The sequence below is a fragment of the Pezoporus occidentalis genome, unplaced genomic scaffold, assembly GCF_034315485.1.
Source record: "Pezoporus occidentalis ecotype Australia unplaced genomic scaffold, CSIRO_AGI_Poc_V1 ctg25, whole genome shotgun sequence".
Classification (NCBI taxonomy): domain Eukaryota; kingdom Metazoa; phylum Chordata; class Aves; order Psittaciformes; family Psittacidae; genus Pezoporus; species Pezoporus occidentalis.
The window spans coordinates 6,823,633-6,847,313 of NW_026914394.1; the positions used below are offsets into that span (position 1 = coordinate 6,823,633).

The 23,681-nt window shown below is 39.7% G+C and overlaps 2 protein-coding genes across 4 annotated transcripts in view; one reads left to right on the forward strand and one right to left on the reverse strand.

Moving 5' to 3' along the window:
• FGGY (FGGY carbohydrate kinase domain containing) overlaps window positions 1-23,681 on the forward strand; it is a 448,818-nt gene that overhangs the window by 68,064 nt on the left and 357,073 nt on the right. The gene's annotated exons all lie outside the window — the stretch shown is intronic.
• On the reverse strand, window positions 859-23,222 carry OMA1 (OMA1 zinc metallopeptidase). 3 transcript variants are annotated; one of them, XM_062623169.1, is made up of 9 exons: window positions 23,048-23,222; window positions 21,602-22,130; window positions 20,947-21,175; window positions 19,715-19,888; window positions 19,515-19,622; window positions 17,200-17,328; window positions 13,825-13,899; window positions 11,176-11,325; window positions 859-4,672 (listed from the first exon to the last, which is right to left on the reverse strand). In XM_062623169.1, exons 2-9 carry the CDS (start codon window positions 22,108-22,110, stop codon window positions 4,454-4,456), a joined length of 1,593 nt encoding a protein of 530 aa, XP_062479153.1. In that variant the 5' UTR covers window positions 22,111-22,130; window positions 23,048-23,222; the 3' UTR covers window positions 859-4,453. The 3 variants fall into 3 exon arrangements, with proteins under 3 accessions (XP_062479153.1, XP_062479152.1, XP_062479151.1); XM_062623168.1 differs by lacking the exon at window positions 23,048-23,222 and adding an exon at window positions 22,729-23,001; XM_062623167.1 differs by lacking the exon at window positions 23,048-23,222 and adding an exon at window positions 22,614-23,001.

A 23,681-nucleotide genomic window follows, 5' to 3' on the forward strand; every position in this document is an offset into this window, starting at 1 on the left:
TGGAAGGGACCTTAAAGCTCATGCAGTTCCAACTGCTGCCACAGGCAGGGACACCTTCCACTAGAGTAGGTTGCTCCAAGCCCCGGTGTCCAACCTGGCCTGGAACACTGCCAGGGTTTCATGTGACAGTAAATGCACAACAGATTTTTGTGATGGAGCCACAAATTTAAGATTAAAGGGGGTTTTGAGATGAAATAACCACAATGTCAACAGATTCAGGTCCTTAGTGATGATGATCAGTAAAGAAACAATAACCAGCTCAGGCTTAAGAAAAAGTAGTTAAGAAATAACTACATCAAGAACAAATAACTGTATCTTAGTCCTATATACATAAAGAGATATATCTAGCCTCTGCAGACACACAGTGAAAGGTGGCAAACTGTTTAAATGTAACAATCACCCAAAGACTATCACTTCAATTTGCCCTGAGGACTCTGGTTTTAGACACACACACAGGATGGAGCATGCTATAGTAAGCTAAGGAATGATTCAGAATGCCATGTTTCCAGCCCCAGAGTTTTTCACATCTTTCACAAAGCTTTGTTAAAATCACTCTTGTCAAGCTTCAATATCTCCAATAGAACTGTCAGAAAGTTCAGGTATGATAGAAAAACTTAACTATTATTTATGAGGTGCATCAAGGGATCTAGAAATGCAAGTTATTAATATCAGTTCTTACAGTGGGTGACTAAAGCATGCTCTGCAATATGGATTGGAAACCTAAAGAAGTCGCAGTGCACTGCTGACAGGAAAGTCTTATCCTGCTACCTCTGCTACCCACTATACTTTGTGATCATCCTGCTCCCCCTTCAGAAGCTCCCAAGAGCTGGAAAATCAAGGATTTTCAGCAGAGAGAACTGTGTTGTCAGTAAAACAGCTTACAACAGACTGTTTTATTGGAAATAGTTTTTCAGCCAGGGATATTGAGACACAAACCCCACAATGCAAAAACATAGCTGTGGCAGCCTACATAATGTATGAAAAAAAGCATCAAGCTTGCAGGATTGTTCTGCTTTAATGACTACAAAGAGAATTCAAGAACAAAGGGCATTCTAATAGCTGTTTGCTTTGCTTTCCTGGTATTTCAAGTTTAAAAAGACAGTAAAGATGATAAACTCGAAGTTATAAGGAGCAGTTTTTATTATAGGATTGCCCTGAATGCACACCCCCTGCTCAGCAAACTTCTCAACACTCCCAGTACTGTAAATGCATGAAGAGATTTAGTGAGATTTGTATTGGATATTTAGTCTTTCAACAGGAAGCAGTATTGATGTTGGAAATGCAGTTGTGTTGTTACTGATCTATCCTGCCTTTTTCACTTCAGCCACTATCCTCCCCCTTGTATGACATGTGTCTTTCAAGTATTGAATTTAGATCTGTTTTTCCTGTGACATACTAAGTTACACAACTGCAACGAAAAGTTTCTACAGATCATCAGGAGTTTGCAACTAGAGTATTTTCCTACGGGATGTATTTTGAAATGATAATTATTATGATTAGCAAGCTATTAATATATTATGGTTTATATATATTAACATATTAAATATATTATTATACGCACACAGCTTAAAAAATAATTATTATAACCTTTAATTTTAAAAGTGTCATTTTTCCTATGACTTCCCAAATCTTTGGAAAGCAACGTTTTTCTGTTTAAGAAAGAAAACAGATATAGACAGATGTAATGGTTAAGTATTCACTAAGAATTTAAGGGAAAAGTGCCCTCGAGAGGCAGATGAGCATAAGGCATTTTCTGCATTGGATGTAAGATGCAGAAAGAAGAAACCCCTCCTAAAACATCTGAGAAAAATATTAGGGATAATTCAAGAGGTAAAGTAAAACCTGAAATTTTCAGCATCTCATATTGCACTTTAAAACTAGTGGTTTAGCGTAGAGGTCTAACTCTTGTGTTTGGGTGTGTACTGTATGTACCTATGTTCATATATGTATGTGAGGTTTGTAAGGAAAGAGATGTGTTTTATTAGACAAATATAGCTGGAAGAAGTACACAAGCCATTTGCTGGTTATAGCTGGAAGAAGGACACAAGCCGTTTTTTGGTCTAATATAAGCTAATTCTCTCTTGAAACCTTTTCTCTCACATCACCATGATCAGGGTTATGATACTATTTACACACAAATTAAGAACATTTCCCTTGGTGTTAAAAAAACGCACCTCCAGTGTTCCACTGCAATACTTCAGTCACTTAAAACAGTAGAAAGAGGAAATTTGTCTAGTTTCATACTGCAACACTTCAGAAACTCTATGTTGTCCTGAGTCCTAACAGACGCAAGCATCATGTTGCAAGTCGACCAGGAGCCCGGGATAACAAAACAAGCTTTGACACTGGAAGGAGAGGGAGGCAGCAGCATTGGGGTCTCAGTGTTGCTTTATAAGCTATAAGGTCCACAGGGAAATCTAACTGGTGTATTTTTCTGTTTACCTTTAGGTGACAACGTCCAAATGCTTCAACACATCACTGAACGGCTGTTACAAAACCTCCTGTCACTAGAAATAAAAATGGATGGATGAATAATAGTCAGGCTGGAGCTTCTGCATCTTGCCAGAAGTAGTGAGCAGAGATTTAAAACCAGCTTGTAAGCAATATGCAGCCAGTCTAGAGCTATGTAATCAGACCTAAAATCATCAACATTACACATACATCAACTTACCTCTGCATAGGGAGTTGCTGGTGTTTCTCAAAGGACCTTGGTTCATCGACTGAAGTCAGGAAAAGATTTACTTGTTTCACAACCTTTTTTCCCCAACTGTATTCACTGGCATCACTGAATAGGTTGGAGTTTTCCTTTCTAAAAGCTTGTATCCTGATTTAATTGAAGAAATAAGATACAGTCTGCCCCCTATATATATATATTTCAAAATACGATACATTGTAAAATGTCCACTTCATGTAAAATCCTACCATAGATGAAACAGATTTCTGTTTTAATATGGGTAACAAAACCCCCAATAGCAAATACCTCTTAACAGAAAAAAGGAATGGGATTTGCATTTTTATTTCCATTCATTGCCACCTTTTTCTACATCTTCCTGTAAGATCACCACTTCAATACTTTCAAACGCAAAGCAAGGATAACTCAAACATGTGCAAATGAAGAATACCATGCGGTACTGGTTAGCCCATCACAAAAGGCAGAGCTTAACCTATATTGTGCATATTTGCCTCCACAGTATAAAATGTGTGGCTTCAGGGGGCTGGGGACAGGAGGGATGCTCAGCACTGGATGCCAGTTTCCTGAAGAGAAGACACCTTTTAGGATAAGGTACAGCTGCAAAAGCTGTGTAGTCAAGGAATCTTGCTGTATCTGTCTACTACATAATATATTTCCACATCAGCAATCACTTCTATCCAAATGTAGATCAAATGTCAAGGCAGGAAAACTGCACTCTGATGAGGGACCCTGATCATTTTAAAAAGGCAACAGCCATTCTTGCAAAGCATTTAGAGACTGTAGTGATAAGACATGGGGTGATGGGTTCACACTTAAACAGGGGAAGTTCAGGTTAGATATAAGGAATTTCTTTACTGTGAGGGTAGTGAGGCACTGGAACAGGCTGGCCAGAGAAGTGGTGAATGCTCCATCCCTGGGCAGCGTTAAAAGGCCAGATTGGACAGAGCCTTGAGTGACATGGTCTAGGGTGAGGAATTCCTGCCCATGGCAGGAGGTTGGAACTAGATGATCTTAAGGTCCTTTCCAATCCGAACCATTCTAGGATTCTATGATGCCAGTGCTACAAACTATGGTTCTTACACTGTGTTTCTTTCAGAAGAAAGACTTGCTTGAAAATCATTTAACTCCTTTTTTTAAATTGAACTTTGTTCAACCCTTTCAGGTTGCTTTGAAGAAAAATGTTGAATCAATCCATATTCTAAAATGCCTTAGAAAGAAGAAAAATCCCAGCAGTAAATCCACCTAATTAAGCGGGGGTGTATCTCGCCCATAGGCTATTACCACATCTCAGCTTAATATTCTTAAAGATACCAGATGTGGAGCAGGCAGTGAGCTCTCCTCATTATTTCTCAAATGAAGCTGAAGAGATGTAACCCAAATTACAGCAAGATAAACCATACAACTTAAGTGATGAAAACTGTACGTTTTCCTCTGCTTTAGGGACGCTTCTGGCTCATCTGTCCTCTGATCAAGGTGAGCCTGATAAAGCTGAAAATTACACTGTGTGACTGGATTGTATGAGATTATCTTTCCCCTGAGAAGTGATTTATTTTAGTAACTCTTGATGATTAAGAAGCTTTCTGCTCCAACATGCCGCTCTTCTTGTGTGGGCATGGTTCCTTATTGCTTTGAGTGAGAGATCACTTTTAAAAAACATAGAATATGAGTGGCTACATCTTCTTTATGGTTCAAAGACAAAATTGTGTTAGAAGAGAGACCTTCAGGGACCACAAGTTTACAAAAAATTGGAAGTTGTTCTCATTAGCTTGTAGGTTTAACTGCAAAAGTTACTGGGCTATCTTCCACTTTTTGAGGGTGAGGAAAATCCAGTTTGGGTTTTGGGTGATCTCGCTTTGTAGAATTTGGGGCTTCTTGATTCTGAGACGATTCCAGAAGATGTTGCATGTTAAGTTTGAAAATGAGGCGAGGATCTGGTCCAGAAAGAGATGGGCAATTGCAGCTCTCTCTTATTTTAAGAGCCTGTGAATACATAGGAAAACAAATCAAGCTCATTTAAGTAAGAAAAACAAAGGTTTCAGTCAGCACTTTGGCTTTCCGTAAGGTTTGCATTTGCACACAGAACTTAGTGAGTACAATACTGAGCCTGAGTTGTTACCAAACAACTTGTCAACAGAAACCAAGAATTCCTGAAAAGAAATGTAGCAATACAGTAAAACAATGGGAAAAAATGAAGAATGATAATCATTCTCACAGACAATCTCTCAAAGAATGGATACTCCACAGGTACATAATAGATATAAATAGATAGGAAGTTCTCCAGCTACTTTATGCAATACTTGTCTATGTCAGTATCTTTTACCTTTAAATTTACATTCACATGTAAATAAAATAACTGCACCAAGAAAAAAAAAGAGCTCTGAGTAATTTACTTTATACTAGATAGGTTCTATGACTAAAGTGACTACATATAGATGCCCACCTCAGAAAAGGAGGGAAAACCCTCCAATAACATAATGGACACTGAACTGTTTGGCCCAGAGATCCAGCTGGTTGATCAGTACAGTTAAGGACCAGTTACAGAAGTGATCTCATCTCCAAGAAGCATTTGAATACACAGCTTCTAAGTATTGGAGAAAACAATGTCTCTAAAATGTAAAAATTCATCTGGATAAAAAGAGACCAAACTTTATGTGACTCCTGCTCACTAAGTAGGTGCCATTGCTTCCATTCTACACATTAGAAAGTAGAGGCACGAAGGAGCCGAAGAATTTTCCAGAGAATCAAAATCCATTAGTGCGAGCACACTCCCCCCAGGTCATCCTGCCTTGTGGGCAATCTGAGCAAGGAATGACATTGGATGAATCTCATGTCTCAGAGGCACCATGGAGAAATTGATATGAAACTGTATGAAGTCAGCTGCTTTAAAGGATCCTTAAGGTTGTTTCATTTTACCAGTGCTGAAGATACCTTGATTAGTCCATACAAACAGGCAGCTCATTTTAGAGCCAACAATGGATACCACACGACTAAATCTGACACAGTACTTTGCAAGCAGTTGGACACAGACCTACTACATGGATTCTCTTACAAGACCCGTTTAAATTGATCAAGATAAGTAAGATCCCATGTATCATATAGCAAAATATTATATGCAGAATTTGAGGAGGTTCTATGTCTCCACTGAGAACTATTTTTTCAAGACTTGCAAAATGAAACAGCAAGAAAACAAGTCAAAACCTAGCCTGATATTTAACATTCATCAATAGCCACTGTGGTGTAGTCACTTTTATGCATTATTATCTGTATCTTGGCCTCAAGTCACAGCACAAAACTCTGGGCCGATTAACATCCAGCTTTATATTCAACCCTTCTATGGGAAAATAAGTTCAAATGTGTGTTTTATTCCACTTCATAGCCATGGATTCTTTATATACACTAGATTTGGCTGAAATATCATATCGAATACACCAGTACCCCTGTGCACAAGAATTTGCCCACCAGTTTGAAGCGATTTGGTGTTCTCCCACAGGCAACACTGGAAAACTGCAGCAGATTACAAAACAGAAGAGCAGAGCTTCTTAACTCATTTCTTTGCATAAGGGGGTATGAAAACATATTTCTCCCTATCTTTATTACAGCAAGCTGATAAAGAGTTTGCTGTAAATGGCTAGAAACAAACAGCATTTATATTTAACAACTGGCTCTGGAAAAAGATGTGTTTCAGGAATGTAGAACAAGGGTTTCTCCAGCTATTTCTTGTTGAAATGTAACATTCAAATTACTGGATACACAAGTCTGATTTAGGCATGCAAATATTCCTCTTGTCTAACTTTTAAAAGACATGAATAAAGCTTTCAGTATTTGTTTTTCTCCAGCATGACTGTCCATGTAGTCACTAAATGTAACTGTACCACTGAACACTCTTCTGCTTCAGTGACCAATTAATTTCTAAACTGACATTTTTGACAAACCAAGAGTTTTCTCTTGTTCTCTTCTAGAACATAAGCTGCTGCTAGACTGCATTAATGTCAAACAGCATTATTCAAGGCAAATGGAAATATAAAGACTTAGGCTGTATACTGGAAAGGGTAACGTAATCTTCTTTTAAACTAATTTAGCGATTTTATGTCTCTGGTTTTCATGGCTAGATAGTGCCTGGCCTATTTCCATGAGTGAAACCATCTCAAATGCTAAACTCACAACAGCAAAGGTAAAATCCACACTTCAGAGTCAATATTTTTACCTTGTGGATGTCTTTGTGTTCTTGCTAGACATAAAGCTGTGCAAGGGGGGTAAGATGGCATCTATTCAACACCGTCAACTCACATGCCATTAAAGAGACTACAGCTATGAGAATGGGGAGCTTTGTTGACATGTTAAAGACAGCTATGACTACATACTCCAGTGAAAGTGGCCTTTGTGACTGCCATGCAGCATTCAGTCCTAGTTGTGTTCTTCCCCTGGCTCAGCTGACTGACTGCTGCTATATTGTTTTGTGCCAGCAGCTCTGTAACATCCTTAGGAGACCAGTAACAAGCTGAGGAGTTAACAGTATCATTTTTCCTGAAACACAAAGCAGCCCAACATGGTCAAGCACATTGGATCTAATCTAATATTGCTCAAGTCAATTGGGTTTTTGACAATTTGGGTAAGAGGACAAGTAAAACCATTCTAAATGAAGCACATGCATATGGATGTTATATTGATATTATAATCAGAACATGTTCCATTGGCTGTTATTACTGAAGAGTGCTCTTGATAAAGAAGACAGAACTGAGCCAAGGTTAACTAGCTAGACAGAGTACATAGATTCAGCTGGGAACAGAGAGTACTTTAATGCTGGTCATTTCAAGTTAACCTTAAGAGAGAAGTACTGCTGTTCAGAATAAAGACCACCTGCATGCTTACTAGTTCAGGAGGTCTCAAATAAAATATCAAACTATTGCCTCTAAGTAACAAAGGTGAAGCTGTTTTTCTTACCAATACAACTGCAGTCACCTCCTGCAGTGTGCTGGGGAAGGGGAAGGCATAATAATTCGGGAGCTGCACCTCGTGCTATTTCTTTCATATAAAGCCTTCCAGCAGAGACAAATACAGGGCCATGTAATTTTTAGCTGCCAGTATTAATCCTTCATCAGCATCACAGATACCAGGCTAACTGCTGCATCTTGACACCTTATAGTCTTCTGGAGCTCATCCTACATCTCAGGCCATCAGCACTCTCAGTATAAAAGTCACATCATTCTCTTGTCCACAAACCAAGCCAAGGGTTATAGTCTCTTGTGTATTAACTATGATTACCTCAACACGGCTGACTGCAGCTCTGACCTTCCAATTATGACAAAAACTAAGAAACAGCACAAGTATCTAGGGTAAAAAAGGGAAAAATTACCAAATAAGAAATGCTGAGTTGAAAACTGTATTACAATTAACAGGCACAGGGAAGACAACAGGTTCTACAAATGAAGCAGTAGTAAAAAGAGGATTAAAAGAATGGATGGATTTGTTACTTGTTGGAGAAAAACAACATATATATTGCTAAGTCTTCAAATCTTTGCTTCTGTTGGCACAGAAAAATTGTGACCAAATATTTCACAACTTTATAGGGAGGTCAGTATTTTTTTTATTCTAATTTTCCTTTCAGTTTTCACACTGATAGGGATTAATTAGTATATTCTGGTACAAGAACTATTTGAAGCAATCTTCACATCACAAGTGAAGGCCAAATACACCAACCCATTTTTAAAAGGAAGTGAAATAAATGTATCTTCAATATCCCAAAGGCAGCAGACTGAGGAATAAGCAATAACTACCCCCACAGTAATACAACTAATAAACAGCCAATGTGGCTTTGACAGGAACAGGTTTTGCCAAAGCAAATTCATTCACTTTTTGACAAGTTAATTGAGCAAGCAAACAAAGGAGGAGAAGCAGCAGAGCTGGCATGTCCCAACTTAGTATTGCTCTCAAAATCATCTCAGCATGGCATTTCCACAAGAAAGAGTGGGAAACAGGAGTTACAGTGAATGAAGAATGGAATCTGAGCCAACAACATGATGCCAAGAAAGCAAATGTCACATCAAGATAAATTTTTGTGTCACAGGCAAGGCTCAGTACATAACCTTCTGCTTTAGTCAGTATAGCTGAGGCTTCAGCTCATGCACACTGCTCCACTTGCAGAGCTTAGTAGGAAAAAGGCAGACAAACAGTAGCCACAGAACATTAAAAGAAAAGGTTCAGAGACTGAAGATAAATTCTCACTTTCTATGCTGGCATCTTACTGTGGTACTTGCTTAGAAGTCCGTAGAGAAACATCTGTATGGTCTGACAAGCCCAAAACTTTGTCCCTATTTGCCCCAGCTCCAGTAGCTTGTCTAATAATAGATATTGTATTGTCCTGAAAACCATCTCAGTTTCAAATCCATCAGCATATGAAACACAACAGTACTCATCATGGATCTGATACTGATTCATAAGTACAGTTTCTCCAAAGAGAGGTAATACAGAGATAAAAAGGCTATTTTCAAAACCTGGCTTCTCCCCCCCCAGATTCTGAATATGTAATGGCCATTAAATATATATGGTAAAAAGAGTGTTCAAAAAACCCCTTTGTGTGAATAATGAAACAAAAAGGTGGGATATTGAACAACAATAATAACAAAGCCCTGGGATTCCCTTTAAGTGCCTGAGATCCAGCTTCAAGAAGGCAGCTCTCTGATGGAGTCAACACTTCAAACAAGAAGCCTCCAATGACATCTCTACATACTTTATTTAATTTTTATTCTACTTTTGCAGTATCAATCTCACTTATCTAGTGAACTTCTTTTAAAAACAGGAAGCCTTTGGCCCCTGCTTTCTCATCCTACTCCACAAAGAACCATTTAAGGTAAAAGGCAAATGAAAATGTCACATATTAACTTTTGGAAGATAATTTCCTACCCCCCCACTGCTTTTGGAATTGAGAATGGCTATAGAAAGATGAAGACTACTGCACCTGCTAAACTGCAGGAGATAAGAGCAAAGTAACATGACTGCCAGTTCTACACAGTTGCTCAATTATTTAACTTACCTGCTTAGTCCTGGGGTAGAACATAAGAAGTGATCTATTTCATTCCTGTTTTATAAGTCAATCAATAACTGTATGAAACTAAAGGATCCCAAAACCTTTATGTTCAATCTACCTAAACTTAGGACTCCACAACAAGCATAATTTTTCATTCAGCTGCTCCAATGTGTTAAAAAAAATCCATCAAAATAGTCTCACAATCAGCATAGAATTTGTGTATACTCAAAATATTCCGTCAGGCCAGTCTCCAACCTCCTAGCCCTAATGTTAGTTTTGATTTATACCATCATTTAGAGTATTTACTGCATTCCTTTTCATCAAAGAATTCATGAGAATCCTTTTTTCTCCTTTGAAATCAGCAAACACCTCAACATTCCAGGCCTCCCTCTGCCAATAAACCTTCAACTGTCTTCACAGTTTGGAACTGAGAAAGGATTAAAGTGACTGAGAGTTTAAAATAAAAAACACAAAAAGAGGAGAAAGAACTAAAAATTACGAGTTGGTTTCAAGAAAGGGAATTTCCAAACACAGTAGCTTGCTGAAAAACAGTGCTCTTGTGAAATGCTTTAAACACTATGTCTTAAAGAGAAAAAACGAGGCAAAAAGCAACCCATGCTCTTTCTCTGTAGTTAAAACCCCCACTATTTAAAGAAATAGTAACAAACTAGGATTACTAAACTGGGTTCTCTGTCCTTAAGCTACCAATGAGTAGCACATCAAATGAAGAGAACCCCCAAGTAGCTATCCACTTGGCATTCCTCTGAGAGGAAAGAACAAAGACTTCAGATTGAAGGGCAATTGTGTGAATTAGCTCAAGTTCCTTGGAGTGGGGTAACATTTGCTCCTAATTTGACAGAACAGAGACGTGAAGAAAAAAGCAGGCTGCAAAATCCCCAGAGTCCTATCATAACTATTAGGGCTATTAGGGAATCTACTGGGGATCTGATGCTCTTTTGAGGCACATTATTCGAGGCATATTCAATCCCATGTCAGTGAGAGAGACAGGATAGGAAGGAGCATTCTCTATTTGACAGCCCAGGGCTAGCTACTCAAAGCAAGAGGAGCCGAGACAGTTTAGGGATCCAACTTAAAAACTGGCTTTCAAAATGGCAAAAAAGAGAAAAGAATGGATAAGATCAGTGACATGGACACATCTACACAAGGAAGGCCATTCAAAAGCAAAAATACTACACTTTGATCAGAAATCAGGAAAGTAAAGAAATCCTAGAATATGACTGCATTTTATCTGTGCTATGTTAATTTTTCTTCAATTAATAAAACCTTTAACACTGAGAGCTATGTAACAGGAAACTTCTCTAAGGATAAAGAGAAAGATAAGACTGATGCTACGGGAGTGGATTGTGAATTGATATATAAGTAGCTCATGAATCAATACCAAAATAATCCTGGCAACCTTCCTAAGAGAGAAAGACAAACTTCCTTCAACTCTGCTCACCTCTGGGATAAGCCGGTCTAAGTGCTCTGCTCTGTTCTCATGAGAAGGGTGTGTGGAGAGCCACTCTGGTAACTTCGGCTGCCCTTGAATGGTTTCTGCTAATTCCATTTGTTGCCAAAATACGCTGCTTGCTCTTACATCCACACAAGCCTGAAAACAGAAAGGAAACTTATAAACCACTGTATTTTTAAAGTAATACAATAGACATTCTAATGGATATTGAATTACAACAGACTTCCTAAATTTTAAATCTCTAAAGTCTGGTTAGATGGTCCCCCTCATATCTGACAGGAAAACACTGCTCTAAAATATCTGATATATGGTGAAGGATCTGGAGAGTAAGTCTTATGAGGAACGGCTGAGGGAACTGGGGGTGTTTAGCCTGGAGGAGAGAAGGCTAGGGGGGACCTTATTGCTCTCTACAACTGCCTGAAAGGAGGTTGCAGTGAGGTGGGGGTCGGTCTCTTCTCCCAAGTAACAAGTGGCAGGACAAGAAGTAACAACCTCAAGCTGCACCAGGGCAGGTTTAGACTGGATATTAGGAAAAATTTCCTCACTGAGAAGGTGCCCAGGCATTGGAACAGGCTGCCCAGGGCAGTGGTGGAGTCACCGTCCCTGGAAGTGTTCACAAACTGTGTAGATGAGGCCCTCAGTGACACGGGTTAGTGGTGGCCTTGGCAGTGCTGGCATAAAGGTTGGACTTGATGATCTTAAAGGTCTTGTCCAACCTCGTTGATTCTATGATTCTAAATGCAGTGAAAGACTCATCCAGATAAAACACTGGATTTGTTGCTCTTAACATCTATGCAACACCACCAACCTTAAAAACCTTACACCTGAAATACAAAATTCAGGAGAAAAACAGCTTCACAATTTCTGGCCTATACTTGCTCTTTAAAAAAACCAAACTCAGCTGCATATTCTAATTTACATTTGCTAGACACAGTGCAGCAAAATAACAAATTAATCATCTCCACAGATTTAGGCAAACTTACAGGAAGAAATTTAGAGCCAAAAATAGAAAGTGATAATAATTCATACTTATGTATCTCTAAAAATGAGGTGCAAAGACTTCTCTGTAAGTTGATCACACTGCCTTTTTCAAGGCTGATCTGTGTAATCCTCACAGATTAAAATAGTAATTCTGCAGAATTCCTATCTCTCTCCACAGAAGTACATATTTAACCACAGACAGTCATGGAACACTAACTTTAAGAACAGTATTTGTGTATCACCAACAGGCCCCTTTATATTTGCATTTAAATGGAGAGGGGGAAAGAATAAGATTACCTACATTAATTTTCATTTGTTTAAGGGAAAAGAGATGAGTATTCAGAAGGTAAGAAAATTACTTTTCTTTCCCCCCTCCAGAAATCCAGAAGTGCTTTATACTTTGAATGCATTTCTTGAAATTATTATTATAAAAAGATTACCTGCACCAGCAGAGTAATGCTGAGATACCACTTTGCTTGACTCTTCCTAGTATGGCCCCAGATCTTCAGCATTACAAAGCAGTGAGCATCAACACAGCAGTTACTGTTTTTTCTCCCACAGACTGTACTACTCCCTTAGATGCCTTTAAACTACAAATACAGTTTCAACCCTAGAGTCAGGGTTAATTTGAAAAACTCTTCCTTGAAGAAATATTAATAATTATTAAGGAAATTAAGTTTTCTTTGTGAAATATTAACACCAGGTGGTGCTACTCTCACAGTTATCCAACACTTATCTACCTCTAATGAACTCAGTTATGAAAGAGCTGGTTTAGCGTCTGGAACTCAGAATTAAAACACACAGGCACAAAAAAAAAAGTGATTGAGAAAGACTAATTAGAAAAAAAATGCTGAGCAGTTTCTGACCAAATTTGTGCCTGTCTTTAGCAAAGTCACATTATTTTTATGGATGCATTTTGACTAAATATTTAAATCCTAGAACAACGTTGATATACTTCGCAATTATCAGAAATCACAGAAAATATAATCACAATATCAAAAAGTTCTTCAATTTTACTGTATTGTTATGAGAACAGATATTATAAACCAGGTGCACTAAGATATAAGGAAGAAATTCTTCCCTGTGAGGGTACTGAGGCGCTGGCACAGGGTGCCCAGAGAAGCTGTGGCTGCCCCACCCCTGGCAGCAGTGCTCAAGGCCAGGCTGGACACAGGAGCTTGGAGCAACCTGCTCTAGTGGAAGATGTCCCTGCCTGTGGTAGGGGGTTGGAACTGGGTGAACTTTAAGGTCCCTTCTAACCCAAACCAGTCTGGGATTCTATGGTTAGGAGTACTTTATACCTTTCCAAACTATTAAATCCTTCTTAGGAAAGCTCACTGTTTAGCATTCTCCTCTTTATAAATATGTAGGGTTTTTTTTTCCAGTAATAATAAACTGCATAGAAAGTATACTGTGTAGTTAACGATGCACAACTTTATAAACTTCAGTCTTATTACATACAATTTAGCCAGAATGACTTTGTCTTTCCCTATAACTTGTTTTATTTCCCACTACTTCATTAATAGACAGATCTGCAAAAAGTTGGGAATCCTCCCACACAGTTTACCTCTGTATGAAGTATGAAACTCCCCATATTGCAATAGAAACTGAAAAATGGCAGGTAAATTGCTACTAAAATAAACCAGTAGTAGTTACCTTTGCTGCAAACTGAAGTCCCACTTTATCAGCTTCAGCCTCCAATGTTCTGCTGTATGGTCTATCAAACATAAACTGCAAAGAAGCACATCAAAGCTCTTATTTCTTGGGTTTGAATGTGTACAAAGCTAGAACACTGTAGCTATTCTTCTGATCTCATAAGAAATGGTGTTTATCATGTTCACATCGCATCTGATCAGTATTAATTTACTTCATGTAACCTTTAAGTCCATTACATGTAATTCATTGATCCTGTATTCAAATGACACGTATTTTCATGGCCCCTCTCATCAGGCAGCCTCACAGCTCTTTTGCAGCATCTGACGGCGCAATGCCATCTTTAAAACTAGAATTGTTTCACTTCACTCTTTTATTAAGATTTCTGTTGTAGCAATTGTATGTAAAAAAAAAACAGTGGTTCCCTTAAACTTTTATGATGACTGTTTTTAAACCTGGTATGATCTATTTGGTATGGTAAACAGGCTACAGTATGGAATACAGCCATAAACACTTTCATGCAGCAGTCACTCCCCTGTCATGATTATCCACCAACACAAGTTGCAAATTGCTATTGAGAAATGAAACTAGAAGACATAAATCTGACTAACTCTTCTCCCTTTTCCCTATGGTGACATTGTATTAACACACACTAAGAGAGTGATAGCCTTCTCAAATGGTTATGTAGTCATATAATACCAGGATATTCTGGCATATGTAATTCATGTAGATTGGGATAGCCCTGCCCTGGTGTATCAGGTTATAGTAAATACAAAGCAGGAAGTGTTAAAACAGCCCACTCATGCAGAGATAAGGAACATGTCACAACATTCTGGTTTAGGCATTGATTAGGAACTATCAACTCAAGAATGGGCATGTGCAAGGCTAGTGAAGAGAAAAAGGTTTTATCAGCTCTTTATCTGATAGCATTTATGGGGTAGCATCCATTTCCAAAAAGATTTGCAGAAGTTTAAGAACTAGGAAATTGATGTCTGAATGCATGTGTCTTAATAGACCATGTAGATAGAGAGATCTGGGACAGCAAGAAGAGGGTAATAAAAGGATCAGCATTTAAACTCTTACCCCTTAGATTTATTTGCATTTACAGTTAAACAATAGGGTATTACTATTTATCTGTATGTCAATCCCAATACAAATAACATGGGTGTCTTTTTAAAATTAAACACAACACTAATTCAGTCTTTAATTCAGGACCTGCCATGCTGCAGACTACAGAAGCAAGGATATCATCTGAAGAAACTATCGCCCTATAATTGCTGATACTTCCCTTACTTTTCGCCTACATATCTGCTACTGGCTAGTCACAGACAAGATACAAGCATAAAGGCACTGTGATGTGATTCCCTATAGTAATTCTAATGCAAGATACAGCTTATGACCATGCAGGGCTCCTGATCTAAAATCCTGGACATAATAAAGAAGTGGATTTGATTTTTAAAACCAATTACTTGAAGCTGTCTGTACATGTCGAAGAAAAGGAAGTTCCCTTAAGGTAAGTTGACTATCCAAAATCACCAATTTCCACATGAAGTACCTATCTGATAGTGTGTGGTGCACAAGAAAGGGAGTATGAAGTACTGGATCTGTACATACTAGCGTGCAGGATTTGAGTAAAACTCAGTAAAACATGTATTGTGCTATTTCAAGAATAATTACTAGGCTTTAGTTCCTATATAAAATAACCATTGCTGTAAAAACCAACACCTTTCAGTTCAGAACTGCATGACTAAAGAACAACCATGAATGAATTCTGTAAGAGAACTTAATTTTTTAAGGCAAGCAAACCCACTAGGTTTGGAGAAATATCAGAACTGGAGCTCCATGCCAAAAGCCTTACAAAGAGTCACTGGAAACTACTTATAATAATATATATAAATACTTATTATAATAAAAAATAAACCATGAGCCTTTGAGGAAATAACAGAAAAACAAGTACAGAAACAGAAGCGAGCGCTGCAACATGGCTTAAATAACCTTTTCATAGGGTCACATGCTAAAGTTTTATAAAGTAAAATATGGAAGAAGAGGTCAAGAACCATGCTGAGAAAATGTGCAGAAAGATACATTTTCACACAAGCACAATAGGAACTGAGTCCAGGAAACAGACACTGCCCTCCTGGGTGACTAACAGAAAGAAAATATTATATTCAACAACTTTTGTATAGGGGATGCAAGTATTAATCCCTTATTCTGCATTACATACGGGTATGTTTAATGTTACTGAAGATGAGTTTGATCAACGGACAGTCCAGGACACTAGAGTACAAACTCTCATATATGACAGATCTTTCCCATAGCACACTAGGAAAATGAACTGAAACTCAGACTCCATTTGCAATCTGAAGCACAACTCCAGTCCACAATGCCAAAATAGCATTTGCAGTTAGCCTAGAAAAGGAGAAAAGATGCTGACAGGGAGTTAAATCTTGCTGTCTAAATTATGAGCAGTCTCAGGATTGATTCACACTTTTTTTCCAAATTCAGCTCTTCAAAATGTTGGCTAGAATTCATCAATGTATTGGTTTCTTAGCTACTTGTACAAATATCCTAGCTCTTTAGAGATAATTTATGTTCAGAAACCACACATCCACCCATTAGCATAAGAACTACCAAAACAGATTGGTTATGTTTCAGTTCATGCTTATGAGGAACTAGGGGAAATCTCAGGAGAAGCATCAAGAGAAGTCAAAGAAACCAAAGAGCTCTTTCACTTAAATTCAGGTTTGGTTTATGATGTAAGCAGAATTTCTTTTAAACTAAAAGAAAACCCACTTTTTGAAAAAGAAATGGATCAGTAACTGTCTGAAGGCAGAGACAAATTAGACTGAAGAAAACTGGCACCACAAAGCCTCTAAATTTTACTTTATTGGAATATGTGCTATCTGAAAAGATTATTTCAGTAAGTTCTATTATAGCATGTTTTATATTTTAAAGGAATGTTTAGATTCTCAATTTTCTGATCTTGGAAACCATTCTTACCACTAACAATATATTTAAAGAATTCCATATATTTTATTTTGATTAGAAACATTTAACAACTCCTCAAAATAAAACCATAGTATTTCAATATATACAGCTTTAAAGGGGGAACTACATGTCAGAAAGACAATGAGCAAGCAGGTACGCAGAGCCTGTGCAGCTCAATCTAGTCATTTAGGGAGACCTGAGGTTCTTCAGCATGACAAATGAAAATATGCATCAACATTTCATTTTAAACATACTCAAATACTAATTTTTGCTAATATTTCTTCTCTTGCCTTTTCCCCCCAAATATATTATTTAGTAGGACTATCTCCCCAAGATTAAAAATGTTTTTACATGGAACTCAAAAAGGATGTTGTGAAGTGTCAGTCTTACCTCCTGCAACTTGCTCTGAAGCCACTGGCCAACAACTGCCAAACTATCTCGAGGACAGATGGCCCAAATCATAGTGAGAAAGATGAGTGATAGAAAATCCAAGAAGTGAACCAGGCTGGCTTTCTCTGCCTGCAAACAGAAATTGTCCCATTTTCATTCCTGTCTGACATGTCTGTAGAACATAACAGGATTTGGAAACGCTTTAAAAAAGGGTGGGGGAGTTTATGCAGGAACAGGGCAAGCATAAGGTCCCCTGCTCACACGAAAAAAAAAGCTCTAATGGTTGGATACAAGGTACTTCCAGTCAAGAATCCCTGCCACCTGCATAAATACAGCTAGAACAAACACAGTTTGAGAGATTCAAAGCTTGAGATAAGATGATGGCAACATGCAGACAGAGTTCTTTAGTACAAAGGCCATAAAACACCTCAACTGGAATGAAAAATCTATAGGAAGACCTGGAAGACTGTTTTTTTACATTAATTTAAGGCATCATTTAGACAGGAACACTAATGGGATAAGGTGACAAGAGGCATTATATATTTATTGTCTATTTTCTGCTACATTACTTTAATCTCCAAAACTGAGATCCCAAAGAAAGAAATTAAAATTCTTTTGGATTCAGAGTTTTATTTGAAATGCAACAACTTGAGCTGAGCACTCACAAGCTGGATCGGGCAATACTTTTCTCTCTGCCTGTTGGGTAACACAGGTTCCGCACAAACAAAGTTAAGTTTTTTTTTATTATTAGAACTATTTTTTTTCTACTTTTTAGAAGTTTAGCAAGTTACTTGCCTCAGCTGAGCCCAAGAAGCTCTGATGTGAACTGTTGGTCATCCAGAATCATACAGGATGAAGTAACTAAATTCTCCTGTATTTCCACTGCCTTTAAAATTTACTTTTTAATTTTAATTTACCCATTTCCAGATTTTTTTGCAATTTTAGTAAGATCTTTATGTTTACAGATTATGTCTCCTCAAACTGACATATGCATACATAGGAAGAAATTACATGCATACATAGGAAGACATCAATCTGGAGGTAAACAAGCACCTTCTAGCAAATCCCCTCAGTCTAGAACAGTATGATCCATATTTCTATACCATCCTCTTTTTTGCATAGTTGTACCTTGTTGTGGTTTAAGCCCTGCTGGCAAGCCAGTCACACAGTTTCTCTCTCACCACCCACCCCTTCTTGCCCTCCACCTGCTCCCGGAGGGATGGGGAGGAGAATCAAAAGAATGCAGCTCCCACGGGTTGAGATAAGAACAGTTGAGTAACTAAGGTATAACACAAATCACTACTGCTACCACCAATAACAATAAAGGAAATAAAAAGGGAAAAGAATACAACACCTCACCACCCGCTGACCGATAACTCGCTCCACCTTGCCAGACTGAGCACTGACCAATACCTAGTCCAACCCTGCAGAGAACTAGCCCTTCCAGGTAACTCTCAGTTACATCCTGGGCATGACGTGCTGTGGTATGGAATACTTCTTCAGTCAGTTTGGCTCAGGTGTTCTGTCACTGCTTCTTCGCAGCTTCCCCTCCTCCCTGGCAGAGCATAAGGCTCAGAAAGTCCTTGGTCAGGCTAAACATTTGAGCAGTAACTAAAAATATCGGTGTTATCAGCCCTGTTCCCAGGCCGAAAGTCAAAAACACAGCACTGCACCAGCTACCAAGAAGGAGAAAAAAGGAGCTACTGCTGAACCCAGGACATACCTACACAGCCCAACAAAATTATTACATTCATTGTAATTCAAATGGCAAAGAACAACCAAATTCAACATATCCAGGTCAGGATACAGAAAAATTAAGTCTGTGAAAGCCATTCTCTGTAAATGCAGACTCAAGCTCCAGGCATTCTAAGACTGGGTAGTACTATAATAAAAATATCATGCATGTTAGAATAATTTATTAAAGTATATCCACTTCTGTAGATATTAGCAAGTGTGGGAGTAACAAAGCAAGCTGCTGAGTGCCTCTAGATCCTTATGTCTGTGCTACAGGAGAGGCATCTGCAAACCAAGTCCTAAAGGACTGTTAATAGCAAGCCATAATCCATCTGTACAGCTATGAAAGAGACACTGGCAGACTTTGTGCTAACACTAACTGCTACAGCACTTCCAACAGTTATTAAGTACTACATGAGTAACAAGCATATACTGTAGCAGAATACGTTCATGTCAAACTCCATTTTTCACCAGGCTGAAAGAGTCACACTGAAACTATGTTTGGTAGTGATAGGAAAAACCTGAATTAAAGTAATTAGAATGAATATAAGAATTTTAGACAGCTTTCTTTAAATACTTACTGCATGTTCCAGCACAGCGTGAGCTATTTCATGTCCCAGAATGAAGGACAGCTGATGAATATCAGAAACTGCATTTAGCAACCCAGTGAAGACAAATACTTGACCGTTCTGTAAAGCAAAAGAGTAAAAAGTAAGTATAAGACACATAAATAAAAGCTCTTTCAATATGACTAATAATTTTTGTATTGGGTTCAACTTACTGGAAGCACAAAAGCATTAACACCTGGTTCCTCTACCACATGGATAACCCACTCGAGTGCAGAGACCTGTGGGATGTCCTTATTGCTTTCAGATAAATGACCAACAACTCTCTTCACAACCTGGTAGCGTGGATCTGTCTCAGGTAACATTTTACTTTTGAATTCCTCCATCCACTTAAAAACAAAGAAAAAATCTTGACTGCCATGAAGGACAAACACATAATAAATGACTAAATGGTAAACTAATTCAGTGACTACACACAACTTAGTTAAAGCGAAATTTTCACACAGTTTTCTTTCATGCAGCCAAAGCCAACATAAGAGTTGAGGCTTTCAGAACCACAAGTTAAGGATTAATAAACTTCAAAGGAAGTAAACTGATGACCACAGATCAAAAATAAGATTGTATAAACTTGGACCTACTGCCTCTTGTATCTGGCATTTTCCTAATCCACAGTTAAGCTTTGTATCACAATTTGGCAAAACTGTCTATACCTTTCTGAATTTCCAGCTGAATTTATGATTTTTCTGTTATCTGTATATTTCTGTTGTAATTTGTAAATCAGTCAAACTTATACAAAAGATATAATTTGAATATATCCTTGTACTTGTTCAGTTCTTATCTCATGTTCCCTGTCAGACAGGAATACAGTAACATTTATATATGGATTATCACATTTCACTGGCCTTAGAACAGAACGTCACAGAACTCAAAGTTACAGAAACTAATGCAGTGGACAGCTTAAAGGAAAGCAATTATAGAAAAATGAGCTGATCCAATGAAAAACTGAATGTGGGTAGAGAGTTATTACCTTACAAATTGACAGCATAGAAGAGGACCTTAAACAAGTGTCAAAGAACGCTCAACTCAGCATAGAACATGAGACAGATCTCAGCATATACCCATTAGCTGTGCTTTTACTGCTTCTACTAGACTTCTGTACTTGTTAGATTACAGTAACACAGTTAGAAGTGTTTGCTACACACAGGTAATGTGCTCTTTAACTATTACATGCCCCTGAGCAGTTTGCTGATGTCAGTGCTTAAAAAGGACAGAACAAGAGCAGGGAGTAGCTGATATGCATCCTTTGCAGGGTTCTGAGTATGAAGTTCAAAATATATCAAGTACATGACAAGGTTTGTTTGCCCATCTCATTAACTGGACTATTTCAGCACCATAATAAAAGCATTAACAGTTTTGGAGTATTCTGAATGTTTCTTTAAAGTCTTACCATCTTATATTCCATCTGGGACAGTTCCCTAAAATGTTCTTTTCCAAACACCAGCAGTCGGGGGCGCCCAGTGATGGGTGTCTCCTCCAAGTGAGTAAAATAAAACACAATGAATAAAACTCCAAAGCTACTGACACTCAGGAGTATCTTCCATTTATTTTGTCTTGCATGTTCTTTAAAAAGTTCCCGTTTATTAGGAGGAAGTGCCTTCCACCAGTTTCTTATGCTCCTGTAAGATATAAATACTGTTAACTTCGGATTCAGTTTAAGAAGAATTTCTTAGTGTCTGCTCTTGCTGTATTCCCTATTACAGTCCAACCTCACGTCAGAGTTCAGGGAATATTATACTGTAATTGGCTTCAACTCCACTCCGTTTCTTACCTCCCACAGAAGAAGGAATGCCCCTTAGTGTCTCGGTTCATCTCCCTCTACCACACATAAATAAGAATGGAAAGAGCAAAAGATATGTCTAACACCTCTGATAATGGAAATGATTTCTTGTTGAGCAAATTTTCAGCCTAGGCCCCAGCCCTATAAAATCTTGCAGCTATTGAAATGAAAATACTACAAATACACCTACCATTCTTCACAAACTCATGCACACATCTTTGTATAACGGTGTCTTATACTGAGAGGAAGTGACATAGTGTTTTACCTGCCAAGAAGAATAGCAAATAATTTCTGAGCTGGCTTAACAATAATCCAGAAAAGAGGAGCTGGTGCAGCCTGAAATGATGGTGATGTGTGAAGAGACCTGACGATCTGAATGTTCCAAGCTGGGAAATGGTGTGGGAGTTCCCCTATGGAGCTGATCTGGAGGGATGTGACTGTCTTTCCCAGGGGATGAGATGCCTGGAAGCAAAACCTTCCCAGACTGTGCTGTGCATTCTTGTGTACTGCTGTATTTGGGACATTCAAAAGACATCTCAGTCCTTTACTGATGAAGTTTCTGTCAGAGTCAGGGCTTCCAGTCAAAAACCAGTTTCTAGCATTTCCACTCAAATCCAGCCTTTGGCCCCTGTCTCGTGTACAACTGACTTGAGTTCGGCAATACCCTGCATAAGGCTTATAGAAGTTATTGCACTTTGCCTCCTTTGTCAAAGAAGCCAAACGAAAGGAAATACAGTTCCTGCCCAACAACTTTAAACCACGGATGATATTCATAACTTCTTTGGTTGGTTACCCTGAAACAAAGAAAACAAAATAGCAGAGACGTATTAAGGAACTCCCTCAAACAGGGAAGTCTGAAATACTACTTCATTTCACCTGAACAGATACCATGTATTTGTTTGCAAACAGTTGCATTGCACCAAAAAGTCAGTTACAACTGCATCCTGTTGCAGTTTTAAGGTATCAATTTGCTTCTGACTCTGAAAAACCCTATCTTGTATCACTGAGAATACAACAAAGCGTGATTTTTTGCTTTCACTTTTATTATCACCACACCACAACAACTACAGGTGTCCCTGTGGAAGACACGTGCATATTAACTTTTCCCTGCTGGGCTCCTTGCTGTTCATCCATACTGAGGAAAACCAGGATCTACGGAGCGTTTTGTTGATACTTCGCTCCCGAACACAGGGTGCGTTTCCAGGCACCCGGCCTAGAAAACAGAACGGCTCAAAACAGCTAAACCAAGCGTGTCCCAGCCGGCACTCATACCCAACGGGGCATGCCTTCCCACCGGGAGGGCCCCGGTCATCCCCTCCCGAGGGGCCCCGCGGCGCTCGGTTCCAACAGCAGCCTCGGCTCCCTCCCTTCCCCTCAGGAGAGGAACCGCACCGCCGGCTTCCCCCGCCTTTTCCTTGTTCCTCCTTTCTGGCAGCGGCCTTGAGGACTGACCTCGGCTGCCAGCCGTCAGCGCCCAGCATCCCGCACGCAGGCAAGCACCCCCCAAACTCGCTGCTGGCGCGACTATCGTGATATAGGCAGACGTGAGGAGACGGGGGAAAAAGAGAAAGGGGGAGGTGAGAAGACGTGTCACTATGAGGCGGCCGCCCGGGGCGGGGCGAGCAGGAAGAGAGCTCTAGCCGCCGCCACAGCCGGCCGTCCTTGGCCTCTTCTCCGTAATGGACCTCTTCCACCGGGCTCCCCTACTCACCTCCCCGGCAGGCGGAGGAGGAGGAGGAGGAGTCAGACCGCGGAGACGCCGTCGCTGCCGAGCGGGGGTAGCGGGCGGGAGGCGGGACGGGCCCGGCACCGCCTCAGCGGCAGCCGCCGCCCCGCGCCCCTCCCCTCAGGCGGCCGCGCCCGCCCGCCCGCTCGCGCCCCCTTGCGGAGGCTCCGCCCCCCGCCTCGAGCCCCGGCGCGAGGGGTGAGCGGGAAAGCTGAGGAGGGTGGGCCGCCATTTTGTGTCTGCTGAGGCGGCCCCGGGTCGGCTGTGCAGGGGCAAGGGAGGGGTGTCCCTTCGGGAGGCGCAGAGCTGCCGCCGTCCTTGCTCCTCTGCTGCCTCTCCTCTGGCTTTACCAGCGGTGTCTCAGTGTTGAGGCGTGTGTGGCCCTGTCTCACCTCACAGCTGGGGTTGGCCCTGACTCCTGTGTCCCTGGGGCTGGGCAGACCTTGACGTCCCTTCACCCTTCAGAACTCATGGGTTCTATCATAGAATCATAGAATGGTTTGGGTTGGAAAGGACCTTAAGATCATCCAGTTCCAACCCCCTGCCATGGACAGGGACACCTTCCACTAGAGCAGCTTGCTCCAAGCCCCTGTGTCCAACCTGGCCTTGAACACTCCCA